The sequence below is a fragment of the Carassius gibelio genome, chromosome B18 (genome assembly GCF_023724105.1).
Source record: "Carassius gibelio isolate Cgi1373 ecotype wild population from Czech Republic chromosome B18, carGib1.2-hapl.c, whole genome shotgun sequence".
NCBI lineage: Eukaryota > Metazoa > Chordata > Actinopteri > Cypriniformes > Cyprinidae > Carassius > Carassius gibelio.
The window spans coordinates 16,828,407-16,855,213 of record NC_068413.1 but is presented as its reverse complement, the minus strand read 5'-3'; the positions used below and the strand labels follow the sequence as shown (position 1 = coordinate 16,855,213).

Here is a 26,807-nt window from a genome sequence, read left to right as displayed (position 1 = left end):
TGCTGTGAAAGTGAAACAATCTGGGGGCGGTGACAATCTTTGACAGCAAAGGGGTTAAAGATATTTTGGATGAAAACCGGGAGGCCTGTGACCATCCCATCTACTGTCAAGTAAAAGGTCCAGAAAAGTATGCAAAGCACCATCAGAATTACCCATCTGCCATCAGTGGCTAAACCGTAATGTTAGGAAGCGATGAAAACACCTTGTACACAAATGAAACAAAGACTTTATTCAACAGATGGTCTCCTCTAGCTCTCCCCACATCACCCTAGTGCCATTTTGAAAAACACCTGCTGAACACAAATTTTATAGGCCATTGCCAGCCACAACAAGGACACACGGTTCTTTCAAATCAATGTTTAAATATATGTAGAAAACGTATGCTTGTGGCACGGCTAACACAGAAGAACGTACACAGTCTGACTACTCCAAGGATGCTTTTCTGGAACTTGACAGTGCATTTTACTTGGCAGTCTGTAGGCCAAATCACAAGCCTCCTGGTTTTCATCCAAAATAATTTGTGTGCCGAAGATGAACAAAGCTCTTATGGGTTCGGAACGACATGGGTAAGTGATGATTTTCATTTTGGGATGGAGTATCAGGGTGCGATTTGCCGGTGGTGGGATGCGTGGGATGTGTGGGATTTCCCCCTTTCTGGTCAATGTATCCCTGCCTCTGCTTAATTATTTTTACCCCCGCACCCTCAAAGTGATCAGTGCAACTACACTAGTGGCGAGACGGATCACAAAACTTATCACGGATCTGTGGTTTGATCATCTGTGGTTGAAGTCATTTTATTTTAAAATGCGCTACTTTGGCTGGCTCTGATATAGCTGTCGTGTGGCCTCTCTTTATTCACCACTCTGCAGATTTGCTCAGTGTCCCTCAATGAGTAATAGCCTATCAACACTTGCGAGACGGTGAAAGCCACCGGCCCAAGACTAACGTTAACGACAAATCTAGCGACTTCTTGGGCAATCATTATTAAGTCTCTGAGACTCTGTGGTGCTGCCGCACGAGGTCTCTCTTTCCCAGCGTGAGCCTCTCTCTCTGCATCGGTTCTGTTCAGCGAGTGCAGAAAGGAGCAGCACTTTCAGTTTAAAAAAAAAACAAACAAAAAAACACCACACACACACAAGAAAAAGACATTCTGTTGCTTCGAACTCTATTTTACAAGCAAGTATAGCCAACGTCAGTCACAGCACAACCACTGACTTTATCGTACATGTATTTTATTTCACTGGTGCAGATTAATGTTTGAGAACTGGTTATGTAGTCTTGAACGCAAATGGAGAAAAACTAACTTGGAAGTTTTTAGAATTGCATGGAAAAACAGTATGTCCAGACAGGCAGACAGACAGGCTATAAAAACTGCTAGGGCAGAGCATATACACAAACTCATAGAAAATAACCAAAACAATCCAAGGCTTTTATTTAGCAGAGTGGCTAAATTAACAAATTACCAGACGCCACCTCATTCAAATATTCCACCCACATTAAATAGTAATGGCTTTATGAATTTCTTCACTGATAAAATAGATAACATTAGAAATACAATAGCGAATGTAGATTCTACAGCGTCTAACACTTCAGTTTCATCCATCGCACCCAAAGATAAACTGCAGTGCTTTACAACTATAGGACAGGAAGAGCTAAATAAACTTATCACTGAAACCAAAACTAGATCCTAGTGTACTGGCAAATTATAGGCCTATTTCAAATCTTCCATTTATGTAAATTTTTTTTGAAAAAGTTGTGTCTGCTCAATTGAGCACCTTCCTGCATAAAAATGATCTGTATGAAGAATTTCAGTCAGGTTTCAGGCCCCCACCATAGCACAGAAACTGCACTTGTTAAAATTACAAACGACCTGCTCCTTGCATCAGATCAAGGCTGCATCTCATTTCTAGTCTTACTTGATCTTAGTGCTGCGTTCGACACCATAGATCGTGACGTACTCATAAATAGATTACAAAACTATACAGGTATTCAAGGGCAGGCTCTAAGATGGTTTAGATCCTACCTGTCCGATCGCTACCATTTTGTTTACTTGAATAGGGTGTCATCTCATTTATCATCAGTAAAATATGGAGTGCCACAAGGATCCGTCCTAGGTCCCCTTCTATTTTCAAAATAGATGTTGCCCCTTGGTAATATTATTAGAAAATACGGGATTAGCTTCCACTGTTATCCTGATGATACTCAGCTATACATCTCAACAAGACCAGATAAAACTTCTCAATTATCTAAGCTAACAGAGTGTTAAAAATGTAAAAGATTGGATGACAAATAATTTTCTACAATTAAATTTGGAGAAGACAGAGGAATTAATTATTGGACCAAAAAAAACACTACACAGAATCTTGTGGATTACAATTTGCAACTAGACGGATGTACTGTTACTTCCTCTACAGTCAGAAATCTGGGTGTCATATTAGACAGCAATTTGTCTTTTGAAAATCATATTTCCAATGTTACAAAAACTGCATTGTTCCATCTTAGAAACATTGCCAAGCTACGAAACATGCGTTTCTGATGCAGAAAAGCTAGTTAATGCTTTTATGACCTCTAGACTGGACTATTGTAATGCACTTCTAGGTGGTTGTCCTGCTTCTTCAACAAACAAGCTACAGGTAGTCCAAAATAGAGTCCTTACCAGGTCAAGAAAACATGATCATATTACCCCAATTTTACAGTCGCTGCACTGGCTACCTATTAAGTTCCGTATCAGTTACAAATTATCATTACTTACCTATAAGGCCCTAAATGGTTTAGCTCCTGCGTACCTAACTAGCCTTCCACCACGCTACAACCCATCACGCACCCTAAGGTCTCAAAACGCTGGACTTTTTGGCAGTTCCTAGGATAGCAAAGTCCACTAAAAGAGGTAGAGCTTTTTTACATTTGGCTCCCAAACTCTGGAATAGCCTTCCTGATAATGTTCGGGGTACAGACACACTATGTTTAAATCTAGATTAAAAACACATCTCTTTCGCCAAGCATTCGAATAATGTATCTCTTAAATTGTGAGTGTAGTTGCATCTGATCAAACGTACACTTATTTATTAGCTTGGGTTGAACTAATTTTAGTTTGTTGGATCAGCAGCTATGCTAATGATGTCTCGATTTTGTTTCTATGTTTTGCCACGGGATTTACATCCCGTGGTAACTAGGATTTACACAAGCTCCAGTCTGGATCCAGAACACTTGAGAAGAGATGATGCTTACCATAAGAGGACCCCAGATGATGCGAACCCTGAATCAACAAACAGAACTAACAATTATTTCTACAAGTTAGACTACATCATAACAATTATTAATAATTGTTATTGTCTAGCTGACTACATCTTGTATTTTTTTTTTCTAAAAATCCTGTCATACGTGCACAAACTGACGGTCACCACCATAAGCTACTACTAAATATTGTAGAAACAATTTTCTGTAAAGTTGCTTTGCAAGTCAATTGGCTAAATGAGACCAGACACCAAAGTTTTCTCCCCACATTTATAGAACACCAGCTAAAGTCTTTTTGTGCTCTTGAACCACTACAGGACCGAGCGAGGCCTTTCCTTCCCACTGAAGGCCTAGAAAGAGCAGACAGAGTTAAGTGCGTTAACAGTCAAAAACGAAGCTTAAAAACAGCTTCCTACCTCCAAAAAGAAGCAGCAGTTCCTCCATCAGGAACACCGGTTGAGTCACAGCAACAAGCCACCTGAAATACAAAAAAGACATGGCACTTTTAATGTTTCGTAAGCGGCATGAAAAAAACCCATTGGCAAAGGAACAGGATTTGTGGAGTGCGTTACTAGGCGCAGGAGCGAGAGTGGCCTTCAGAACACACGTTCTGATCCGCAAGAGACACCACAGGTAAGGAGTCACGAACCAGAGCAAATGAGAGAGGTCTGGAAGCAGTGACATTGGCATCCACTAGGAGTAAAAAGTGGTCAGGGACAAAGTGGTTATAAAAGGAGCAAACACGAGAACAAGTCACCTCTGCAGCATCTGGTGACATGAACACACCCATGATCAATGAACAAGTATCTCAGAAGGGCATTCACATCAGGTAGTCTGGTAGCCACACAGCGGTCCACAACCACACGCAGAAGGACGTGGTTTTATACCTTCACAGATGCCTCAACATTAATAATGTCACCCAGGAAGTAAGAGTCTGAAGGCCCCTCATAGGACCAGTCACCTGCAAGAGAGAAGAACGGCTTAGGCACTGCCTCATCCAGAAGGCTGAGAGAAGCTGCACAAACCCATCATGAGCTTCAGGCAGAACAGTTGAGGCATAAGGGACCCAAGGCTTCAAGGCATTACTGCTGACATTTTGAAACCTGCCATTTGTGTAGTAACCAATTAAACCGGCTTCCAGTTCCACCACCGCAAGGAATGCCACAAGTCACAGAGGTCACTGACCTTTGATAATAGCATTGAACGCTGATAATCGAGTGCCAGCAAACAGCTCAGGGGTGTAGGTAAGGGCAAAGGTGTAGACAAGCTCATCCTTGGTCATCTATAGGAGACTGATGTTGTTACCAAGAGGTAATCACTACACTGAATAGCTACACATATAGGGGTCACAGGTTGCCTTAAATGAAAGTCCACCGCCATCTTGCTCAGCACTTCTGGAACAGTGGGAAACCTCCAATCCAAAGGCTTCACTGGTCCCTGAAACGCCTGCTTCTCCTGAAGCCCAAGAGGCTCTTGTGCAAATACTCTGTAGTCAATACTCTGAAACAGAGAAGCCTTCTGCAAAGTGTTCCCGAGCACTTAAGAAACAGGTACTCTGGAAGCTGGATATGATTGATGCTTCTTGGACTTTGACTGGATTCAGACTTCTAAAAGCATTGTTCAGAACAAACACAATCAGCACTAACACACAATGCAAAAGACCCCTCCTGACAAACATTAACACAATACACACCAGTGCTCGTCTTTGTCCATTAAGTACAGCTTTGAATTTAAGCGGCTCCTCCTCTTTCAGCTAGATTGATCACCTTTAATTCTCCCCTGGACCTGTAATTAACAAATCAGAACGTTCTGGAATGTCATTAGCCAATGGAAGGCTTGATAAGGACCTGAGATTTTCATCTACACTTACTCCCAATTTTACAATTAAAGTTTGACAGTGTGTCTATGATAGACAATGGATGTCATTAAAAAAGCCCCTGATATGACTCAAATAATATAAAATATTCATTAAAAAAAAACTATTTTTTATGGAGTTTTTAGTTAATTATTGGAAAAGATTTGGAAGAATATAGATTTACATCACTTGCTCCCCAATGAATCCTCTGCAGTGAATGGGTGGCATCAGAAAAGAAGTCCGAAGAACTGATATAAAGATCAAAATAATCCACAAAAAATTCACATCAATTACAGACTTGTGAAGGGAAAGGCAATGTGTTTATAAGAAACAAATTAATCGTTAAGAAATTCAAATTCAGATTCAAACTATTGCTTCCGGCCAAAATTTGAGTTCATAATCCCAGTTAAAGGTGCCATAGAATGCATTGATACAATATTTTAAATGATATCTACATAGAAGATACGTGGCCAGAAATAGTTTTACATGCCCATTTACAACCCTGGGATTTGTCCCTAGAATTATTTGGAAGGGTCATGAACAATAATGTTGAGCTCTGCTCTGGCTGTTTCAGAGAGCGGATCTTCTGTCCAGCGTGAACGATGGAGAGATAAGGCATCCAACCTGATATGCTTGAGCCTGTATCAGACGAAGATAAAAATTTGGAAAGAATGTTTAGCATCCGAGTGAGCGAGGCTTGAGAGAGTTGTCAATGAAGATGTGGACGCAGCCTCTGTGTTGGTGTTATAAGCGTTGAATCTTGAGATCCAATGAGAATCACCCAGTTGTTAATGAAGAGGGAGGGACTATCGTTAATTAGCTGATAGCTGTAGAATACAAAAAGACTAAATGGCAGTATTTCAACTTTCTGTTTAGCTGTTCAATAATGGCTGGAATTTTGTGTTTGGTTCAGATTTTGATGGTCTGTGCTTTTTGTAATGCTGTTCCACAGTGGAGAAAATCACTTCAGGATGCTCAAGCTCTGATGATTCAGCAAACTGACCAGCAGTTTCCAGTTCAGAAGCCAGTTCAACAGCTAAGTAGCCAGCAGTTTCCGCTTCAGAAGCCAGTTCAACAGCTAACTAGCCAGCTGTTTCCGCTTCAGAAGCCAGTTCAACAGCTAACTAGCCAGCAGTTTCCGCTTCAGAAGCCAGTTCAACAACTACCTAGCCAGCAGTTTCCGCTTCAGAAGCCGGTTCAACAGCTAACTAGCCAGCAGTTTCCGCTTCAGAAGCCGGTTCAACAGCTAACTAGCCAGCAGTTTCCGCTTCAGAAACCAGTTCAACAGCTAACTAGCCAGCAGTTTCTGCTTCAGAAGCCAGTTCAACCGCTAACTAGCCAGCAGTTTCCGCTTCAGAAGCCAGTTCAACAGCTACCTAGCCAGCAGTTTCCGCTTCAGAAGCCGGTTCAACAGCTAACTAGCCAGCAGTTTCCGCTTCAGAAGCCAGTTCAACAGCTAACTAGCCAGCAGTTTCCGCTTCAGAAGCCGGTTCAACAGCTAACTAGCCAGCAGCTTCCGCTTCAGAAGCCGGTTCAACAGCTAACTAGCCAGCAGTTTCCGTTTCAGAAGCCAGTTCAACAGCTACCTAGCCAGCAGTTTCCGCTTCAGAAGCCAGTTCAACAGCTAACTAGCCAGCAGTTTCCGCTTCAGAAGCCAGTTCAACAGCTAACTAGCCAGCAGTTTCCGCTTCAGAAGCCGGTTCAACAGCTGTTTCAGAAGCCAGTAGTGCAGGCAGAGCCCCTTGATAAATGTGCTGTAGCTGATTCTGAGCAGATCCAATGTGGTCTACCTGGGATTAGTGGTGCTGAGTGTGAAGCTATCGACTGCTGCTTTAATGGACAGCAGTGTTTCTATGGGAGGGCAGGTAAGTGTTCTCAATTTTATTTGGTTCGTGTTAAACTGATTCCCTGCACTTTAATCTGCTCTTGTACCTCGTTCTAGTGACTGTCCAGTGTATTAGAGATGGTCAATTTGTGGTAGTGGTGTCTAGAGACGTTACTCTGCCTCGACTGAGTCTGGATTCGGTTCATCTACTGGGTGGAAATGACCCACCCTGTGCTCCTGTGGGGTCCACACCTTCCTTTGCTATATACCAGTTCCCTGTGACCGCATGTGGCACGAGCGTGATGGTGAGAAGCTGCTACTGGTCTTATTCTGCATTGCTTATGATGGACTGGATGCTGACACTGTTCCTATTCACAGGAGGATGGAGGATATGTGGTGTATGAAAACCGAATGACCTCATCGTATGAAGTGGGGATTGGACCGTATGGTTCCATCACAAGGGACAGTCATTTTGAGTAGGTGATCCATGACTTGGTGTGAACATTAATCCCTGATAAATGCTACAAGCTCGCTGTGTCGTCCAGGTTTCTCTTCCAGTGTAGATATTCAGGAACGTCTGTGGAAGCTCTGGTTGTGGAAGTCAACTCTGTTCCTCCACCTCCACCAGTAGCTGCTCCTGGACCTCTCAGGGTGGAGCTCAGACTGGCCAATGGCCAATGTGTCACCAAAGGCTGTGCTGAAGGTAAGGTCTTGTCCTGTGTCTGCCTAAAGCCTTTCAAACTGGAGCCTGGTTAATCCCCAGTGTTGTTCCTCAGGGGATGAGGCCTACACGTCCTACTACAGTGACACTGATTATCCCATCACAAAAGTCCTGCGAGAGCCTGTGTATGTTGAGGTGCACATTATGGAGAGGACTGACCCCAACATTGTCCTGATGCTGGGACATTGTTGGACGACTTCAACCCCCAGTCCACTCAGTCTCCCCCAGTGGGACCTTCTGATCGACGGGTGAGTGTACAGCCAGTCTTTATCCGTTAGTCTGCTGGGAGACCCTTCCTAACCTTCTCTTGTCTTCAGGTGCCCTTACCAGGATGACCGCTATCTGACCACACTGGTTCCAGTGACTGGATCATCTGGTCTTCAATTCCCAACCCATTACAAGCGCTTTGTTGTGAAGATGTTCACATTTGTAGATCCAGCCTCGCTGGCTGCTCTGCAGGAAACTGTATGCCCCCTTTACTTGAACATTTGTATATTTACTACTTGTGGATTCTGTGACTTGAGCCTCTTTCTTCCCTGTCAGATCTTCATCCACTGCAGTACAGCGGTGTGCCATCCATCATCTGGCTCTTGTGAGCAAAGCTGCACCAGGAAACGTGAGTTCTTGATTTCTCTTGACAAGAGGAACTAAGCATTTTAGAACCGCGTTCTCACTTCTAATGTTTCTCTTTCAGGAAGAGACACCCATATCAAGGCTGTCTCTAGGGAGCAGACTGTGGTTTCTAGTGGAGGACTTACTCTGGTCATGTAAATCTAGTGTTTTTAATAAACTTTGCAGAACCCGAGGTATCTTGTCTATTAGTATTGTTTTGGTTCGGCAGAACTAGGGATTAATTTTTTTTTTTTTTTTTTTTCTCCCACTATTATAGCAAGGTTCCCCTTTTTAACTTGTCATCCAAACAGTAGTTTGGTTCCTGATATTCACAATGTGAAGTTCTGCATCAGTGGCACCCCCAGAAATTTTAATGGGGATTGCCAAGTGAGGCCACGGTAAGTCTTGGTGGCACACCAAAAATGAAGAAATGTAAAAAAACAACCCTTCATCTAACTATGTGGACACATTTTGCTGTTACGGTGCTGATTTCCTATTTCTAAGTGTGCTGACTCCTGAAATTTTTTTTTTTTTTTTTTAAATACTGGCATTTGGGCTGTTACCAAGCAAATGCAATCCGTACCAACAAAATTGATCTTGCAATGCAAAGAAAACCGAGGCTGCATCTAAAGTGCCAGTAGGTGGCAGTGAGTCACTGTTAATAAGGGAGTCATTGTGGTCCTGTTCAAAATGGTGGCTGTGTTTGAAAATGATTTTTGTTCTTCAAAATGGAGCAAAAACCAGTATGTTGTCTAAAACTGAAATCTCTTGATCTTAAAGGGTACATAACGGTTTCCCTTAATCTCATGTCAATCTTGAGTACCTATATAGTACTGCTTCCTATATATATATATATATATATATATATATATATATATATATATATATATATATGAATATATGAGAGAAGTCTTTAGTTTTATCATAATTGTAAAAAAAAGATACAGCTTTCCGATTCTTTCCGGAAAAAGCTGAGCTACTGGAGGCGTGCCATGAGCAGAGTTATAATACTGATGTTTCCATTAACCTTCACTTATGTGCTGATTTTCAACAAAATACAGAAATCTGATGCAATTGTACTTCCATGAATGGGGTCTTATCACCGGGACGGCTCCAAGTTTTAATAGAAAAGATGTGCAAATTCAGGGTCGACTTGGGCCTGGTTTATAAAAAATTCGTCACTCAAATGACAAAGGCACTTGCTACACTCTCTTTTGCTGCTGTGGAAAAACAAACTGCATCCACTCTTCGTGTAACGCTGGGTTCTTGGGGAAGCTGAACACTGTGAACTTTCCCTCACATCCAAAAACGCACTTATTTGGAGGCATTCTCGAACAAATCCCATGCAGCTCTGCTGTTGATGTGCCTGGTCTCACTCTCCTCTGGTCAATGTGTGTGTGGGTGTGCTTTTCTGACAGAAATGCTCATAAGGAGTTCCGCTCTTGTCTACATCATCAGATCCACGATGTAAAAAAAAAAAAAACAGCCGAAACTTGTACCAACCCGGAAGTAAGATTTTTGGCACCGAAATTCTCATTCATTCATCAAAATAAATTTTGGCCTTGTTTACCGTGAGAATCCATCTTTGTAACACTGTGAACAACTGAATACACAAAACCCCATTGTACCCCCCTTTCACTTGTTTAACAGAGGTGAATGGGCCGACTGATTCAAGCTGATAGAAGAGCAACTTTGAGTGAAATAACCACTCGTTACAACCGAGGTATGCAGCAAAGCATTTGTGAAGCCACAACACGCACAACCTTGAGGCGGATGGGCTAGAACAGCAAAAGACCCCAGCGGGTACCACTCATCTCCACTACAAATAAGAAAAAGATGCTACAATTTGCACAAGCTCACCAAAATTGGACCGTTGAAGACTGAAAAAATGTTGCCTGGTCTGATGAGTCTCTGATGATTTCTGCTGAGACATTCAGATGGTAGAGTCAGAATTTGATGTAAACAGAATGAGAACATGGATCCATCATGCCTTGTTACCACTGTGCAGACTGCTGGTGGTGGTGTAATGGTGTGGGGGATGTTTTCTTGGCACACTTTAGGCCCCCATTGTTTAATCAATGCCACATAGAATTAAGGCAGTTCTGAAGGCAAAAGGGGGTCAAGCACAGCATTAGTATGGTATTCCTATATAATCCTTTAGGTGAGTGTTTACTGTAGGAGCAGCATGATAGTCAAGGCTAAAACCTGCTGAAGGTCAGAGGGGTGGACCATCCTGCAGCATCACAAATTTTGTGATTTGAAGCAGCGGACAATATCCCAAGCAGGTACTCTAGGTAGTACTGGAGGCCATAGCCTCTGAGTCCCAAACAGATTCACTTGTCCTCTGTAAAACTTCATCCATATCTGCTCCACCACTTCTCAACATGATGTCTGCTTACTAATTAGTGTACATCCCAGGGGATGTAAACTGCCCTCAGTGAGAACCGCTTGCCCTGGTTCCACAGAAGGAACAGGCACTCTAGCCTGTATAGGGGGCGCGAATGCAGACCCCCCTGCCAATTTATATAAGAGACCACCGATGTGCTTCTGTGTGCATTAGCACAAGTTGGCGGGTCTGAGATAGTATCAACCAATCGTCGATGTTGTTGAGTATGCGGATGCCCTGGAGTCTCCGTGGAGCCAGAGCAGCATCCACACACTTGGTAAATGTGCAGGGTGAGAGTGTGAGGCCGAATGGAAGAACTCAATATTGGTATGATTTGCCCCCAAAAGCAAACCTCAGGAACTTCTTGTGTTGAGGAAGGATGGATATGTGGAACTATGCATCCTTCAGATCTGCTTGAGGCCAACAAGTGTGGGAATGACCCTGTTGAAACGAGGTGGGTGAGACCCAAACTGAATTTTGTAACCTCTTTCTACAATGCACAGGAACCATTGTGACACATTTAGAAGCTTTCACACTGCCAGATAGTCTACTAAGGGAATCAGTCTATTGAGACTGACCTCTGGTGTAATAAGACCAGCTAATCTTCCAGATGACTGACAGGGAATGGCCGATCTAACTGCTAGAGACCTTCTTGAAGGTAGTGAGCCTCCCAGAACTGCTACATTTCTGGGTGGAAGCTGAGAGCTGCGCTTGCTGGAGACCGCTTGCCCTGAAGCACATGTGGTGGCAGGGTCAATGAGATGAGCTCCTGAGGGCACTGAGAAGAAACTGTATGCTGAAGTTTACACCAGCCCTCATAAGTTCTAAAGTTCTTTTTTGTCAGGACTTCTTGACCGAAGCCTTCCTGCTGTTAATGACAGTCATCAGCTCCATCACATCTCTAGAAGACTTCAGCCTGGAGTGCCACTGTATGAGTGGCGACGCTCAGTTTTTTGTACTTTCCTGTATGAGGAGCCAGTACTTGTTTCTTGGCCTCCTGAAATCTGTCCACAACTGTTTTTACAACGCTGCCAAACAAACCAGAAGGTGCTAGCAGGGTGCTTGCCTGATGCAGCTCTGAATGTCGTAATTCTAAATATTTTTTCCCTCGACCATCTCTTTCAGCAGGTCAGCTTGATACACCTGCTACACTGACATGGGGTGTAGGCAAGCACCAGCCTGACAGCCTGCCATCTACTTTTTAACCACCAAAGACGAAGAAGTCCTAAGCAGCTTGGTGGGTAACACTGGGGCCATGAGGGATGATGAGGAACCGCCAAGAGATAACTCACAAGCATTTCTTCATCCTGGGGCATCAATCCATAACCATGCTCTTTAAGTCCCACCACGTTGTCATAGTGAGAAGCACTGGGACTAAAGATTTGTCAAATATTTTATATATATATATATATATATATATTTTTTTTTTTTACAGAGAACTATTAAGTGAAAGTGGCGTGAAATTCAGCCAAGTATGGTGACCCATACTCAGAATTCTTGCTCTGCGTTTAAACCATTCAAAGTGCACACACACACAGAGCAGTGAACCCACACACACACACTGTGAGCACACACCCGGAGCAGTGGGCAGTCATTTATGCTGCGGCGCCCGGGGAGCAGTTGCGGGTTCAATGCCTTGCTCAAGGGCACCTAAGTCACCTAAGGGCACCTGGTATTGAAGGTGGAGAGAGAACTGTACATGCACTCCCCCCACCTACAATTCCTGCCGTCCCGAGACTCGAACTCACAACCATACGATTGGGAGTCAGACTCTCTAACCATTAGGCCACAACTTCCCCTTGTCCTTTCCCCAAATCAACACTGAGAAATTGATTTGTTTTTAAAGACTTTAATTTCTAACCATTTATTCAGAAAAATCAGTGCTTTAAGTGGGCCGGTACGCACCGGTACTCAGTACCGCCACTTCCAAATATAGCTCTTGAGCGTACCGCCACCTCTCCGTGCGCCCAGAACGTGCTTTTAGCGTACCGGTACGCTCATTTGGACATTTGTTTTAATAGAGATTTTAATCTTTTACCTGCACTGCCGATTTTCAGAGCGCCCTTCACAATGCAAGCTTCCTAATTCATCCCACTGAGAGCAGTAACTACATTACCCATTCACCCTTAAGTTATACAAGTGAATAGCACATGTGTCGCTTTTCCCACTGTTAGTGTCAACAACTCAACGTGGCCGGAGAAGGTGTGTGAAAGTCTATATGAGTATACACTCGGTACTGTTAATAATCAAATACAGTTAACAGCACTTAATATGTTCTCTTGGCTTCAGACTCTGAATACCGAAAGAACAAGATCATAAGAAGATGATTCGCTGACTGACACCTCAGCAAGTTAGAATCCTATCACTGCAGGTCAGACTCAAACTAATGAAGTAATGCAGCTCTTTCAGATAGGGTGACCAGACGTCCCGAAAAATTCGGGACAGTCCCGAAATCTAAACTGTTGTCCCGACTCCCGAATCTGGCCCTAATTGTCCCGAAAATTATACTAAAGCAAAATCTTGAGTATTTATTGTCTGATAAACATTAAAAACTGTCTGCGGAGGTTGAGTCGTCCCTAATCTATAGCCTATGCACAAAGACAATATGATCTTTTTGTCCCCTTTTTGTTTTAAAGCTTGATGAAGAGAGCGCAAGTTGCTGCAGCTGCGAGGAGGACAGTGATGCACGCGCACAGGAGTGATTGACAGTTCGTGGCACTGTGTACAAAAAATACTCCGCTACACAATTATTTCATTATTTTCGTTTAAGCTTATTAACGTTAGCGTTACAGAAAGGTCTGATTTACACACTGTTACAACAGTCATTGTTTTTTTTTTGTTTTTTACAATGACATTTGAGTTCATGATTTTAATGCTGCTGTTTCTTGTGGCAGACTAAAGAGTAATGACAGATGGTTGATCTTTGAATAAAAATGTGTTTAGTTAAGGTTTGAAAGTCATTATCTTTTATTATAGGCTACGAAGTCTAATATCATAAGCCCCCCATCCCGTCACCCAAGACCACCCCCCCCCCACACACCCCTCCCCGTTTATATAAAAAAGGCTATAATAGAGTACCGGCACCTCTCTTGGGTCACTTAAAGCACTGAGAAAAATGTGAACAAACTGTGCAGTACTTTGTTTATTTGTATGTTTTTCTGTCAATTTTTCTTATTTTCAAAATACTTTTTTTTGTAAACAAACAGGTTCAACAGGCAATGAAGGTCAGGTTTAATCTGTGGCATTACTATTGGTCAGTCGTCTGCTGATTGAATTCACAGCATTGCATGTTTCCAGAAATAGAAATCACAAAATACATTGCTAGATCAGATAAAAAATGTAATAAATAGCAGATGAGGTGAGCAAAGTGTTGATGATAATTAATTTAATAATGTGAAGTATCAGTAAAAACTAGAATTTATCATTTTACTCCAGTATTTGTGTGTGCAATATATTTTAATTGAACTTTTATCGACCTGTTCCTGTCTAACTCAGCATGCCCCATTGATTCAGCAGAGCGTCTGAGAAATAAATCAGCATGGGAGAGATTGGATGACTGGCCATCTGCGGTGTAAATCTCTCTGCTCCACAAACACAGAGCAGACCTTAAGAATGTTTTGGCCTAAACTCTGACCCTGTGAATGACCAAGACCAGTTGGCTCATGTGAAGAGGTATAATGTATAAATGACAGATTGATAAAAGTATTCATCTTCTTTCTGGTCTATTTGTAAAATTCTAAATATGAATTATTACACCATGCAGATGCCCCCACACATTTATACATTAATAAACTACTTTAGGCATTATGATTTGCATTCTGGACATGTTTTCTTCTATACAATTGTATCTACAAATATTAAAAGTTAAATTTGTATTTTTGCCAACCATATGATTCATGCCACTTATTACAAGTTGCTTTGCCACTAAAATGTTTGAGTACTTTTATTTTAAAAGTGTGTGGGTCAAATGTACAATTCATGATTTTAGCCTACAAGAGGCTGCAACTGGGGCTTGTTTTGCACAAAATGTCACATGTTCAATAAACATTTTCCACACACTGATCAATAACGCTAAAACATAATTTTGTCTTTTGTTCCCAAGACCGTGACTCCACAAAAACTTTCAAACTCAACCTTAAAATTTTAACAACTAGCCCCTGGTGAGCTGTGAGAGGCAGGGAGGCGCGGAGTGTGTGTGTGTGTGTGTGTGTGTGTGTGTGTGTTGGTGGAACAGAAGCGAGCCCTGTATGTTCCGCTGCTGCTGTGGGCTCTATCATCCTCCTCCTCATCCTCAGCAGTATCATCATCATCAGTGCTGTTCGCTCTTGTGAAGTTCTGCGCTTCTGTATGAGGCGGAATGGCACTGAAGAGCAGCGAAATACACACTGGACCATGACGCGCGCGCTCTCCGTCATCATTTGCATATTTACCCTCACCCGAAGTAAGTAAAAAAAAACTCAATCTGCCATCAATGGTTTATCTTTGATTCAGCTTCTCGGTTACTGAAGTGAAACCCTGTTGCTTTTCCTTTAGATATCTTTAGAGTCATTTTTAGTGGTTCCAGATTTATTGCGGTTAATATTGTGAGATAGTTGCTTTAGTGGGATGCCAAGTTCATGCAAATAAATGCTCGGATTTAACAAATGCTTCCTTCTGCTTAAAAACACGACATTCTCTCTTTGTTCTGTTTGACTGCATGTTTTATAATTATTTAATTTATATAGCGCTCTTCGGGGTTCTCAAAGCGCTTTACATGAAAGGGGGGTTTTTGATTAATAAATCTTCTTACACAGCTGAACTATTTACGTTTATTTGTTTGTTTATTCATTTTTGCTAAATAAAAACAAAATTGGTGGCAATTTTGAGTAGTATCATTAAAGTGATGTGTATCTATGTACTGTATATGTGTGTTTTAGTTTAGTTTAAGGCTGTTTTCATTCTCCATGAAGCAAGTTCGTAATAATAGATTTCTATGATTCAACACATGCAGCTAGTGCATAAGGGATTTTGCCAAGCATATATATATATATATATATATATATATATATAAATAGTGCAATGTTCTCAGATTGTTCATTGTCAGCTGGTTTGTGTCTGCAGTACGTAAAATGTTTGGTTTTATATTTATGCTTTGCAAAATCCCTTATGCACTAGCTGCATGTGTTGAATTATATAAATCTATCCAGTTCACTCGCAGACCACCCCGCTTCGGCGGTGTGATTATGACAGAGGTCTCAGAACAGAGCGCCCCGCTGCTACTGGCAGAAATCTCCTCTCTCCTCGCCAAACAAGCAGTAGAGATAGTGGAGAATTTCCAGGTCCTACAGCCGTTATTTTCTTGTTCCGAAAAAGGACGGAGGTATGCACCCCATCTTAGACCTGAGATTATTGATCAAAGCGCTTGCGAAAAGCACGTTCAAGATTTTAACTGTGAAGCAGATCCTCGCGCACATTCAGCCCAACGATTACTTCATTGCAGTGGATCTGAAAGATGCGTACACATCCAGATAGCCCCACATCACAGACGCTTCCTCCATTTTGCATTTGAGGGTGTTGCATACCAGTTCAAAGTCTTGCCGTTTGGGCTGGCTTTGGCTCCCCGCGTATTTACATGAATACAGCGCTCACTTCCCTGAAGCTTAGTGGTATGCACATACTGAACCCCCTGATAACGAGCTTTCTCCAGGAAGCTAGGGGGCTTAATCCTGGGACCTGACCTTAGTGCTTAGTGCGCTGTCCGACCCAACTTTTGAACCAGCCGAGTCTAGCGGCCTTAAAGGGCTCTCATTTAAGATGGCAGTAGTACTGCTCGCGCTAGCTTGCAAGAAATGAGTGGGAGACTTGCATGCCCTGTCAGTGAACAGCGCGTGTATGCAGTTTGGACCGGACGATTGTATGGTCAGACTTTTACCCAAACGCAGCTACTCGCCTAAAGTGCGCTCAACGCCGTTGAGAGCTCAGATAGTTACAACTCAAGCATTTTGACCCGAGGAGGCCAGTAATTCAGTGTCTCAGAAGTGCGCTTTGTGCCCTGTGTTTGACCTGCGTGCTTATGTGAACAGAACAAGCCATTTTCGGACGCGGGTTCCAAGAAAGGCAGCGCGCTGTCGAAGCAGAGGCTTTCACACTGGATAGTGGAGGCTGTGCGACTGCTTATGCTTAAAGGAGAACCGTTTGCCCAATCGGTACCCGACCTAGACCTAGGTGCTGTAAGAATTACTCGTTTTTTCCACTAAATTGAACACTTTAGAAAGTTTATAAAGTAGGAAGTTGCGGTTTAGGGTCAGCGATAATTTAATCTTATCTAATTTTCAAAATATTTGAAATAATTTAGATTTATTTTATTTATTAATAGGTTTTTGTTTACTTTAATAGCAACATCTGGCAACATTGCATCACTGGCATTAGTCTGGCAGTTATCAAAAAAGACAGCGGCTGTTTACACTAAGTGCAAATATCTATAGATTATATTTATACTGTTAAAATAGCAGGATTTTCTGCTATGTATACTACTTACTGCAAATAGTGGCAATTATCTGCACCTCAGTATTGTATTACATTATAAAACAGTATGCAATAATAACTTAATGACTCTAATTTAATGGATGCCACCTTATTGGGACAATAAAGCCCTCCCTACACTTACCCTTAACTTATTGATTATTTACTTGTGATTTGACATCTGCAGCACCAGAGCTGACTGTCAGGTATTGTCTTTTGTAATCTTGACTATCCGAAAATAACATGTTTGGTGGGCAATATGTATGTTTGCATGAATAATAAACAACTGATAAAATTATCCACCCAATAAATATAGTAAATTATTAACAAACTTTGATAGTGTATGAATAGGGTATGATTTAAAAATGAAATTTTTGTCTCCTTTCAAGTGTTAGAGTATATAATTAATTGTATTTATAGGGGTTATTATAGCACAATTCTATAATAAGGGGGTTATGTCGTCCTTGTGTGGGGTGTGCACCGGCAGGAATCTAATATTTTGAGGTGAATGTGTGGATACTGAACTTCACAATAACAGATTCTTGTCTACGTCTTGGAATATATGACCCAAATAAGAATTTTCACGGGAGATTGTCATCTGAACAATTAAGTAACAAGTCTGCCATATTTGTTCTGACCAATTGAACCCTCACATGTGATATAGTCTACTATCCTGGACTCTTTCTTTATGTTTTCAGATGTGTTGTAATGACGCTGCTGAATGTTTGAATTTCCAGCAAATTCCTTCTAGCACAGCTCAAATTAAAGAACATTATTATTAGCTAATTGTAGTGAATCAGGCTAAAGGTAAAGCGAGAGTTTCGAACACTGGTTGATTATTTTCTTGCTCAAATATTGATTTCGGTTTTTGCTGGTTCTTCACACAATCACTTTAAATCAGAGATGTGTTTGTGCTGAAGTTTTCCTTTCTCCAATTGTTCCTGTGGGTCTGCCGTTTCATTTCTTGTGTTTTGTGATTCTTCTATCTGCATTACAAAGTGAGTGCTTACAGTGTAGCTCTGGGTGTCTCTAATTATCACAGACCACTGCTCATTAATATTAATTAATCCCAATTAAAGCTGTAGGTCTCAGTGGTGTGTCCATGTTTTTTTTTTTTTTTTTTTTTTACTGCATTAAAGTGTTAGTTTACCCAAAACTGAAAATTAGAAAATTAGGTGCCTTCTTCTTTCAGATGAATCCAGTCGGAGTTATATTCAACAATGTCTTTGATGTTTCAAGCTGTTTAATGGCACTCAGCAGGGGTCGCATTGCTTCAATCCAAATGAGGTCAAATAAAAAGCACCCATCCATAATAAAAAAGTGTCTCACATGGCTCCGGTGGGTGGACAAAGGCCTTCTGTCATGAATCAATGCGTTTTTTTAAGAAAAACATCCATATTCAAAACGTAATATTCACTTTAATCTAGCTTGTGCTCACAGTTGTAAACAGAAGTAGTTTCAGGAGAAAGACGTTTGAGGTCATTATTATAATATATATTATTATTTGGATATAATTCTGGCAAGGTTCTCTCAACGTTTTGTTCTAGTTACATTAATAGAAATTCAGAATGATTTGGTCTTAAATAATGTTCTCAAAACGTTACACAGTTGTGGAGAAATGTTGACATACACTTTGCAGAATCTGCAAAATGTTAATTATTCTACCAAAATAAGAGAGATTGTACAAATGTGTGTCATTTTTTTTATATTTGGTATTGTCCTGAATAAGGTTCTTCAGAGAAATCCACTAGCTCCTGCACATTATTTGGTTTTCCAGCATCTTTTGAACCCTTTCCAGCAATCTTTTCACACTGAGAAAGACATATGATTGAGAGCTTGGGGGTGAAAACTTTTGAACGGGATGAGGATGTGTACAGTTTTCTTATTTATGACCCTGCCTGTGAAAACCCAGCTAAAGTCATTTTTTGTGATTTACTGTTTTCTACATAAAATCATCTTTCATCAATATATATATTACATTCTGTGAAAATATAATCTTTAAATCTGACTGAGTAAGGCCATGTCAAAGATTGAAATCAAACTTTAATGCTTGTTATTCACAGACAGGGTCATATTTTGTTTAAATATCAAATTTATCATCTAGTACTGCCTTTCATATCATCAGCAGAAGCTTATTTGTTTCCCAGAAGACAAAATATGTCAAATTTCCTGTGATCTTCAAATTCAGAATTTGAATTTCCTCCTTATTTTTGGTATAACAGGTATGTGTAAGTTTTTAACCACAGCTGCATATTTGTTATTTATAAATCATTCATGGAATTCTTTTTTAATTTTTAGTTTGATGTTCGTCTAACATTTCTTTTTGAACATTCAGAGAACATTCACAACTATTGTTCCATTAATGTTTGTAAAATTATAAAGTTGAACTTGAACCTTAGTTTGTATAATCAACATTCAACATATAGTCACCATGTACAAGAAGTGCATTCGACTGAAAATCAAACTGCAGTATTTCTGTAGGATATTGTGACCATCTTTGTGCTCTGAACTAAACAAGCTTCTGGAGCAACTGTTTCACACATGAGTCTGTGGTCTTCTGGTCTGAGGTGTTCTCTGGCGGTCTGCAGGTGGACTCTGTGCAGACTCAGAGGAGCGGTTGATCAACTGGCTGCTGGGTAAAGAGCGCTATAATAAACTGATCCGGCCGGCGGTGAACCGGGCAGAGAGAGTGACCGTTCTCCTGCAGGTGTCTCTGGCGCAGCTCATCAGTGTGGTGAGTCAAAGCCTGACCTCAGTCAATCAGTACCAGAGCCGCTGTAGTGTATTTCAGCAGCCAAAAACTTTAAGAGTTGCATCAGATTTTAATCACTTGTGAGGCTTAAACAGACAGAGATATTGATACCTTCATTCACATATGATTTCACATCCAGCCACTAAAAACAATGATGTATCATGAATGTCCCATTAAATATCATATGCAATCTCTGCAAGTTTCCATTTTTGTGAAATAGTTTCAAAAGTCAGTATCAGCTGTGTGTTTGTGTTATTATTTGTATTTCTGCGCTTCCAGAACGAGATAAAGCAGATCATGACGACGAACGTCTGGATTACTCAGGTCAGTGTCAGTGTTAATTATTAATCAATTGATACTCAATTAAAGCATCATCACCTGTTGTGTGTCCTGTCCAATAGTCAGTGCACTCACGTCCATTCATCATGCTGCTAACTGAGTGTGAAATTGTTCTCATCTGACCGAGGGAAAGCTCATTTATGTAATAAGACAGTTGTGATATTATCTGCAGAACTGGAATGATTATCGTCTGTCGTGGGACCCGGCGGAGTACGAGGGAATCGACAAGCTCCGGATCCCCTCCAGAGACATCTGGCTTCCTGACATAGTGCTGTACAACAAGTGAGTTTCTGATGAGAGAAACCCAGATGCTGAAGGAGATAATGACCGGAAACTGAATCCGGCAAGGAATGAGCCACCAGCATCCACCGGTGTTCCTCTGAGCGAGCACCCCTATATTTCTGCGAGCACCCCTATAATTCTGGCCAGCACTGTATAAAGCCTAAAATGCCCTTGTCACATATCCCACATGCATTATATTCTTCTGTTGGCTCCACAGTGCCGATGGGACGTATGAGGTGACAGTCTTCACCAACGCCATCGTCCTGTTCAACGGCAGCATTGCTTGGCTTCCTCCTGCCATTTACAAGAGCGCCTGCAAGATCGAGGTCAAGCACTTCCCCTTCGACCAGCAGAACTGCACGCTCAAGTTCCGCTCCTGGACCTACGACCACACCGAGATCGACCTGCTGCTGAAGTCCGACGCGGCCAGCATGGACGACTTCACTCCCAGCGGCGAGTGGGACATCCTGGCTCTACCGGGCCGGAGGACGGTCAGCGCTCTGGACCCCACCTACGTGGATCTGACCTACGACTTCATCATCAAGCGCAAGCCGCTCTTCTACACCATCAACCTGATCATCCCTTGTGTGCTCATCACCTGGCTGGCCATCCTGGTCTTCTACCTGCCTTCGGGCTGTGGCGAGAAGATAACGCTGTGCATCTCTGTCCTGCTGGCGCTGATCGTCTTCCTCCTGCTGATCTCCAAGATCGTGCCGCCCACGTCGCTGGACGTTCCTCTAATAGGGAAGTACCTGATGTTCACCATGGTGCTGGTGACCTTCTCCATCATCACCAGTGTGTGTGTGCTGAACGTGCACCATCGTTCTCCGAGCACACACAGCATGCCGGACTGGGTCAAGCTGGTGTTCCTGGTCAGACTCCCATCGCTGCTGTTCATGCAGAGACCACGGGGAAACTCAGCCCGTCGCCAGCTGCGGGATCCCGGATCAACTTTGCAGGGCTTCAGCAATCCTCACAAATCCGCCATGTCCTCGTCAGCCTCCTCGCTTCTGGCGGCATCCTCTGCGCTTTCATTGCCTGGACACTTTTACAGCGGAGCACCTCAGGTCCAGAAAGTAGATCATGGGCACGCTGGGTTCCTGCCTGATGCACACAGCTCCACACAGGACCTGAGAGAGAGCAGGCCAGCTCCAGACTGGGGATCTGAGATCCAGGAGGCCGTGGATGGTGTTAGCTACGTAGCGGATCACATGATGGGAAATGACAACGATCAAAGTGTGAGTGACTTTATCGCTTCTCAGATACACTTTCAAATGTGCAACCATTCTGCTCAACAAGGCTGCATTTATTTGGTCAAAAATACAGTAGAAAAACTGTGATCAAAGTTGAATTTTCAGCATCATAATTCCAGTCTTTAGTCAAGTCAAGCCACCTTTATTTATATAACGATTTTAGTGATACAGCTTGTGTCAAAGCAGCTTTAAAGTTTTACATTTGGCGGGAAAAAAAGACAGAATTATGTATTGCACCAAGAAGGTTGTCTGTTAGTTCACACAAGCACGAACTGATTGGCAACTGCCTTTAGCAATCACCTGCATTGATCAAAGTGATGGGCACGGTCATCTGTGAGTGATGTCACCTCCCAATAAAAACACGCCCCCTAGTATAGTTCCACCCCTCACATTGATTGGCAGCTTTCCATGTAGACATTCGAAATTCAAATTCAAAAGGGATTGCGATTCCATTTGAGTTTTGGCAGGTTATCCTACACACAGCATTGTTACTTAAATATGACAGGCTCATAACTCAGAAGAAATGGGAAAAACTGTTGCAAATGGACTTTGTTTTTTCATGCGAATCCTTTTAAAAATTGCCCTGAATATTCTTCCATACCAAACATTTGAACAGTAATAAATGTTGAGCTCATATGATCAGTTATTCCATATCATCCCAAGAACTCTTTATTGGAATTGATGTACTGTGATGGTTTCACTTGTAAATCACAATTGGGGGCCATAATTGCCCTCCTATCAATCTAAAACAAAGTTTTTGTTGAAGTGTTCAATTTGTCAGACAGTTTGTGAGTTTTGAGTGCACCTAACGAGTCAATAGGGTTATTAACAAGCTGGTCTCTGTGCATCCACAGGTCATCGAGGACTGGAAGTACGTGGCCATGGTGGTGGACCGCCTGTTTCTGTGGATCTTTGTGATTGTGTGTGTGGTGGGAACACTGGGTCTGTTCCTCCAGCCGCTCTTCCAGAGCCAGACCACCACCAGACCAGACGGGGTGTGAGCTGGAGATCTCAATCAACTCATGCTTTATATATGTACAGTTGTGTTCAAAATTATTCAACCCCCTAGAGACTGCAGTACTTTACAAATACAAGCTTTTCTGAAGATCCAGGATAAAATAAAATGTTTATCTATAACAGTTCACTGGCATATTAAAAGTGATATTGTCAATATATAATGTAATACTTTTGAGTTATAAGATTTTTTAATAATACTGCTATGTCATAATTATTCAACCCCTATTCAACATTGCTGTTTTTAAATCACTTATTTGCATGGTGGAGAATAAAACAGTCTCAAAACACAATTAAGCCTTTATAAACTTGAGCCGTTACACATACAGTTAGCCCATGCATGTGTTGAAGTTGAGTAGCAAAAATGTCAACAGAGATCTCACAAAAGCAAAAGAGAAGAAATATTGTATTACTTTAGAAAGACTAAGGCTATATGAAGATTTCCAAGACATGAAAGTTCCTAGAGACACAGCTCTCAGCCTTATTCCTTAGCTTAAAGTGTGTTTTACCAGAAAATCTTTGAGGTTGTGGAAGAAAAAGCACAATATCATAAAATGTTTAATCAGAGCAACTGAGAAAAATCTTCAATGTTAAGCCAAAGACTTGCAAGATGACCCGATGAAAGGAGGAAAACCATTTCAAAGCAGTGTGTAGAAGAACACTAGACAAGTATTGCCTTCATGTTGAGACATCTTGTAGAATACCACTCTTGATTAAGAAGAACAAAGGACGACTTGAACTTGATAAAATTCATTTGTGTAGACTTGTGGAGCTCTGGAGGAATGTTATATGGAGTGATGTGACCAAACTGGAACTTTTTGGACCCGTGGATCAGCGGTATGTCTGCTGCAAAACAGACAAAGCTCATAAGCAGAAGAACACCATCTGTATCCTCAAACTTGGAGGTGGATCAGTCCTGTTATGGGGTTTCTTCACTGTAGAAGGAAGTGGAAATCATGACTGTATGAAGGACATCATGGATTCTTTAAAGTGTCAGGCCATTTTGACAAGAATTGTGATGCCTTTGGTGCAAAGACTGACGCTGATGATCAATGGACTTTCCTGCAGGACAGTCATCCCAGAGTACACATCCAAATCTACTTCTGCTTGGTTCAGGGATCAGTCACAGAATGTTCTTGAGTGATCTGTTCAGTCTCCAGGCTTAATTCTCATTTCAAATATCTGGTTGAATTTGAAGAAACAGTGGCAATGTGAAAACCAAAGATTATCAGTGATCTGAAAGCTTGTTCAGGTGTGGAATGGGCCAAAACTGTAGTAGAGAGGTGACAGAAGCTTCTAAACACTTACAGACAGCATTTATTGGTGATTTTAAAGTATAAAAGATTCTGCACAAAGGGGGTTGAATAATTTTGAACATAAATGTTTAGAGCCAATTCGAATTTTATCATGATTCATCAATGTTCCATTCTCAGAATCACTCAAAAGTGTAACAAACTTTCTCTAATACTTTACTGATGCCTTTGTTAAATTGGTTTCATAAAATGTTATCCTCCACAACAAATTGTCTTGCAAGTCAAGGGGGTTGAATAATTTTGAACACAACTGTATATACAGTGCTGGCCAAAATGATCTGAACACTAGTATTATCAGCAGCTAAAAATAGTTTTGAGTTATTTCTATCTTTTGATGTAATGTGTCAGTAGGAAATATCAGTTTGCATTTCCAAACATTGATCTGCCCATTAATTGTAATAATGCAGTGAGATGTGTGTGCTGCACACAGAGATGTGATCTGATCATCATCAGTCTGAGTCACATGAAGAAACAGAACAGAGACAGACTCAATCCAGAAGAACTGTGTCTCCCAGACGCTTCAAGAAACCTCCTGCAAAGATACAGTGCTGTGAAAAGTGTTGTTAAATATGAATGCTGTCAAACAATGTCATAAACAGATTTTCTTTATTAATTGACTTCTATTAAAGCATCAGTCCATAACTTTTGCCTCTTTGTCGCCATTTCTGTTTGCAAAGGCAGTTATTTGTTGAATTATCTCTCGTCTTGGAATATATGACCCAAATAAGAATTTTCACGGGAGATTGTCATCTGAACAATTAAGTAACAAGTCTGCCATATTTGTTCTGACCAACTGAGCAAAACAAGCATTATAATAAATCACTCTACCAATGGTGATTAAATCCAATGATCACTTCATATCACATCAAACTGTGCATATCATTATTGTTTAACAATTTGAGAAAAAATTATATGTTAACAACATCAGCATTGCATGACTAGGTGTATAGGTGTGTATAAGCGTGTACAGTATATTTCAATATCTGTACAGTCTAATTTCTAATTGTCATGCCGTTTTTTATTTCATATAAAAAAAAATATTTTAATCCAAAAAGCTAATTATTCTTTCTTCAAACTGGTCTTTAAAATACAAATCTTGTGTAATCACAAGATATCTGTAATCAGATGTACATTTAAAACTGGAATATAATTTAATTTCAGTCACATGTGTTTCATGAACACATAATCCTTTCTGGATCACAATCCACCATCAACATGATTTTTTTTATTTTTTATTATTATTCCAGCTGCTGTGAGAAAAAAGACTATAAACGATTGTCCACCTGCAGGACCCTCACATGTGATATAGTCTACTATCCTGGACTCTTTCTTTATGTTTTCAGATGTGATGTAATGATGCTGTGGCATGCTATAATTTCCAGCGAATTCCTGCCAGTACCACTTAAATTAAAGAACATTATTATTAACTAATTATAGTGAATTGGGCTAAAGTAAGGAGATAGTTTTGAACACTGCCTGGTAATATACTTATTCAAATATTGATTTTGGTTTATTTTTAACCAAATGAAGTTGTGGACTGTATGGAGCCATTATTATTACAAAATGATTTGAATTGTGTAAATTTGTATTATTTGCAAGTGTAATCTAATAAAATTGAATTTTAGGTGGTAGTTTAAATAGTTCTGAATTTGATTTTTTTAAACGAATATTGAACATTTGAAATTTAACAAACTGAAATGTTTTTATGGCTGATTTTTATAAACATGTAATTTCAAACAGCTAGTTTTTTTGTTCTGAATTCTTATACTGCAAATATTCAGTTTAAAAAATTCAGATTCAAGTTTTCAAGATGAAGACATTCGGAACTTCAAATTCAGTTTTCTAAAATTCAATGTCAAAAATTCAAACTCAAAAATTCAGATCTTACAGAAAGTAGGTCACAGGTCATCCACAGGGAAGAGTAGATGATCTCAGAAAAGTCGAACAGAAACATTTTGGCCAATCTGGGACTACAGAAGTTTTCCAGCGCAAAGGTGGTGGTGGTTCAAGAGGTTGCCAGGACAGGTTGCTCTCTGACTCTGATCGTGAATCGCCCGGTGTTGTGTTATATTCGGTTCCGTGAAAAACTGTTCCCATGAGTGGAGTTAACATGAATATTCATTAGTTCCCTTACTGTGGGGGTGTCCTTGAAACAACGTGCAAATGAATGGAACTGAAAATAGTGCACGCTCGCCAAATCTCTATTTTATTTAATGAATTATTTTGAAAAGGTAACGAAGTGTCAATGTTAAGCGTTAATTAGCATTAACTGCAACAAAACAATGGATAGTTTGGGTATCTGAAAACACATTCAGATCTCAATCACTGTATGTACAGCACCACCTGCTGGCTATGTGTGTATCTGTCACTCACATCCACACCAAGAGGATTTGGAGGTTATTTACTGAAATAGTGGATATTATTCTCATAAAGCTACTACATTACATTACGCTGATGTTTATAATTGCTGTATATGTCAGACGTCTCACGCCTCTGGAGCAACTAGGGGTTAAGTGGGGTCTCACAGTGGATTCAAACCTGGGTCTTTCACACCAAAGGCATGTGTCTTATCCACTGCGCCAACAAATACCTGGTAAGTGCTGACATGTTTTTGTATTTATTAGGTTTAACTTTGCATAAAATATGGACTACAGAATGATCTTTGATCTATGATCGAATGATCTATTATTTGGATCTTTCTCTGAGGTATAAAAACCTCC

At 41.0% G+C, this 26,807-nt stretch overlaps 2 protein-coding genes and 2 long non-coding RNA genes across 34 annotated transcripts in view; 2 read left to right on the top strand and 2 right to left on the bottom strand.

The window, feature by feature from the left end:
• The window catches only part of LOC127977744 (zona pellucida sperm-binding protein 4-like), a 33,174-nt gene extending 24,734 nt beyond the window's left edge, over positions 1–8,440 (top strand). For 12 of the 31 annotated variants that reach the window (XM_052582829.1, XM_052582828.1, XM_052582838.1 and 9 more), the window contains 8 exons: positions 6,466–6,954; positions 7,032–7,219; positions 7,293–7,390; positions 7,460–7,617; positions 7,691–7,883; positions 7,953–8,100; positions 8,179–8,251; positions 8,330–8,440. In XM_052582829.1, coding sequence (XP_052438789.1) covers positions 6,466–6,954; positions 7,032–7,219; positions 7,293–7,390; positions 7,460–7,617; positions 7,691–7,883; positions 7,953–8,100; positions 8,179–8,251; positions 8,330–8,406 — 1,424 coding nt within the window. In that variant the 3' untranslated portion in view covers positions 8,407–8,440. Of the gene's footprint in view, positions 1–6,255; positions 6,340–6,465; positions 6,955–7,031; positions 7,220–7,292; positions 7,391–7,459; positions 7,618–7,690; positions 7,884–7,952; positions 8,101–8,178; positions 8,252–8,329 lie in introns of all 31 variants that reach the window. The other 19 variants (XM_052582858.1, XM_052582856.1, XM_052582852.1 and 16 more) reach the window with 6 other exon arrangements.
• Positions 3,487–4,580, bottom strand: LOC127977750 (uncharacterized). The gene is made up of 4 exons (XR_008158351.1): positions 4,420–4,580; positions 3,992–4,195; positions 3,651–3,712; positions 3,487–3,584 (listed from the first exon to the last, which is right to left on the bottom strand). It is a non-coding gene; the product is annotated as an uncharacterized LOC127977750 (long non-coding RNA).
• Positions 5,955–6,799, bottom strand: LOC127977749 (uncharacterized). Its single transcript, XR_008158350.1, has 3 exons — positions 6,676–6,799; positions 6,256–6,381; positions 5,955–6,171 (listed from the first exon to the last, which is right to left on the bottom strand). It is a non-coding gene; the product is annotated as an uncharacterized LOC127977749 (long non-coding RNA).
• An 11,125-nt stretch (positions 8,441–19,565) lies between the features above and the next one.
• On the top strand, positions 19,566–23,032 carry LOC127977103 (neuronal acetylcholine receptor subunit beta-4-like). The gene is made up of 5 exons (XM_052581783.1): positions 19,566–19,611; positions 19,723–19,868; positions 20,398–20,507; positions 20,725–21,745; positions 22,615–23,032. The coding sequence occupies exons 1-5, from the start codon at positions 19,566–19,568 to the stop codon at positions 22,759–22,761; spliced, it is 1,470 nt and encodes a 489-aa protein (XP_052437743.1). The 3' UTR covers positions 22,762–23,032.
• The last annotated feature ends 3,775 nt before the right edge of the window (positions 23,033–26,807 follow it).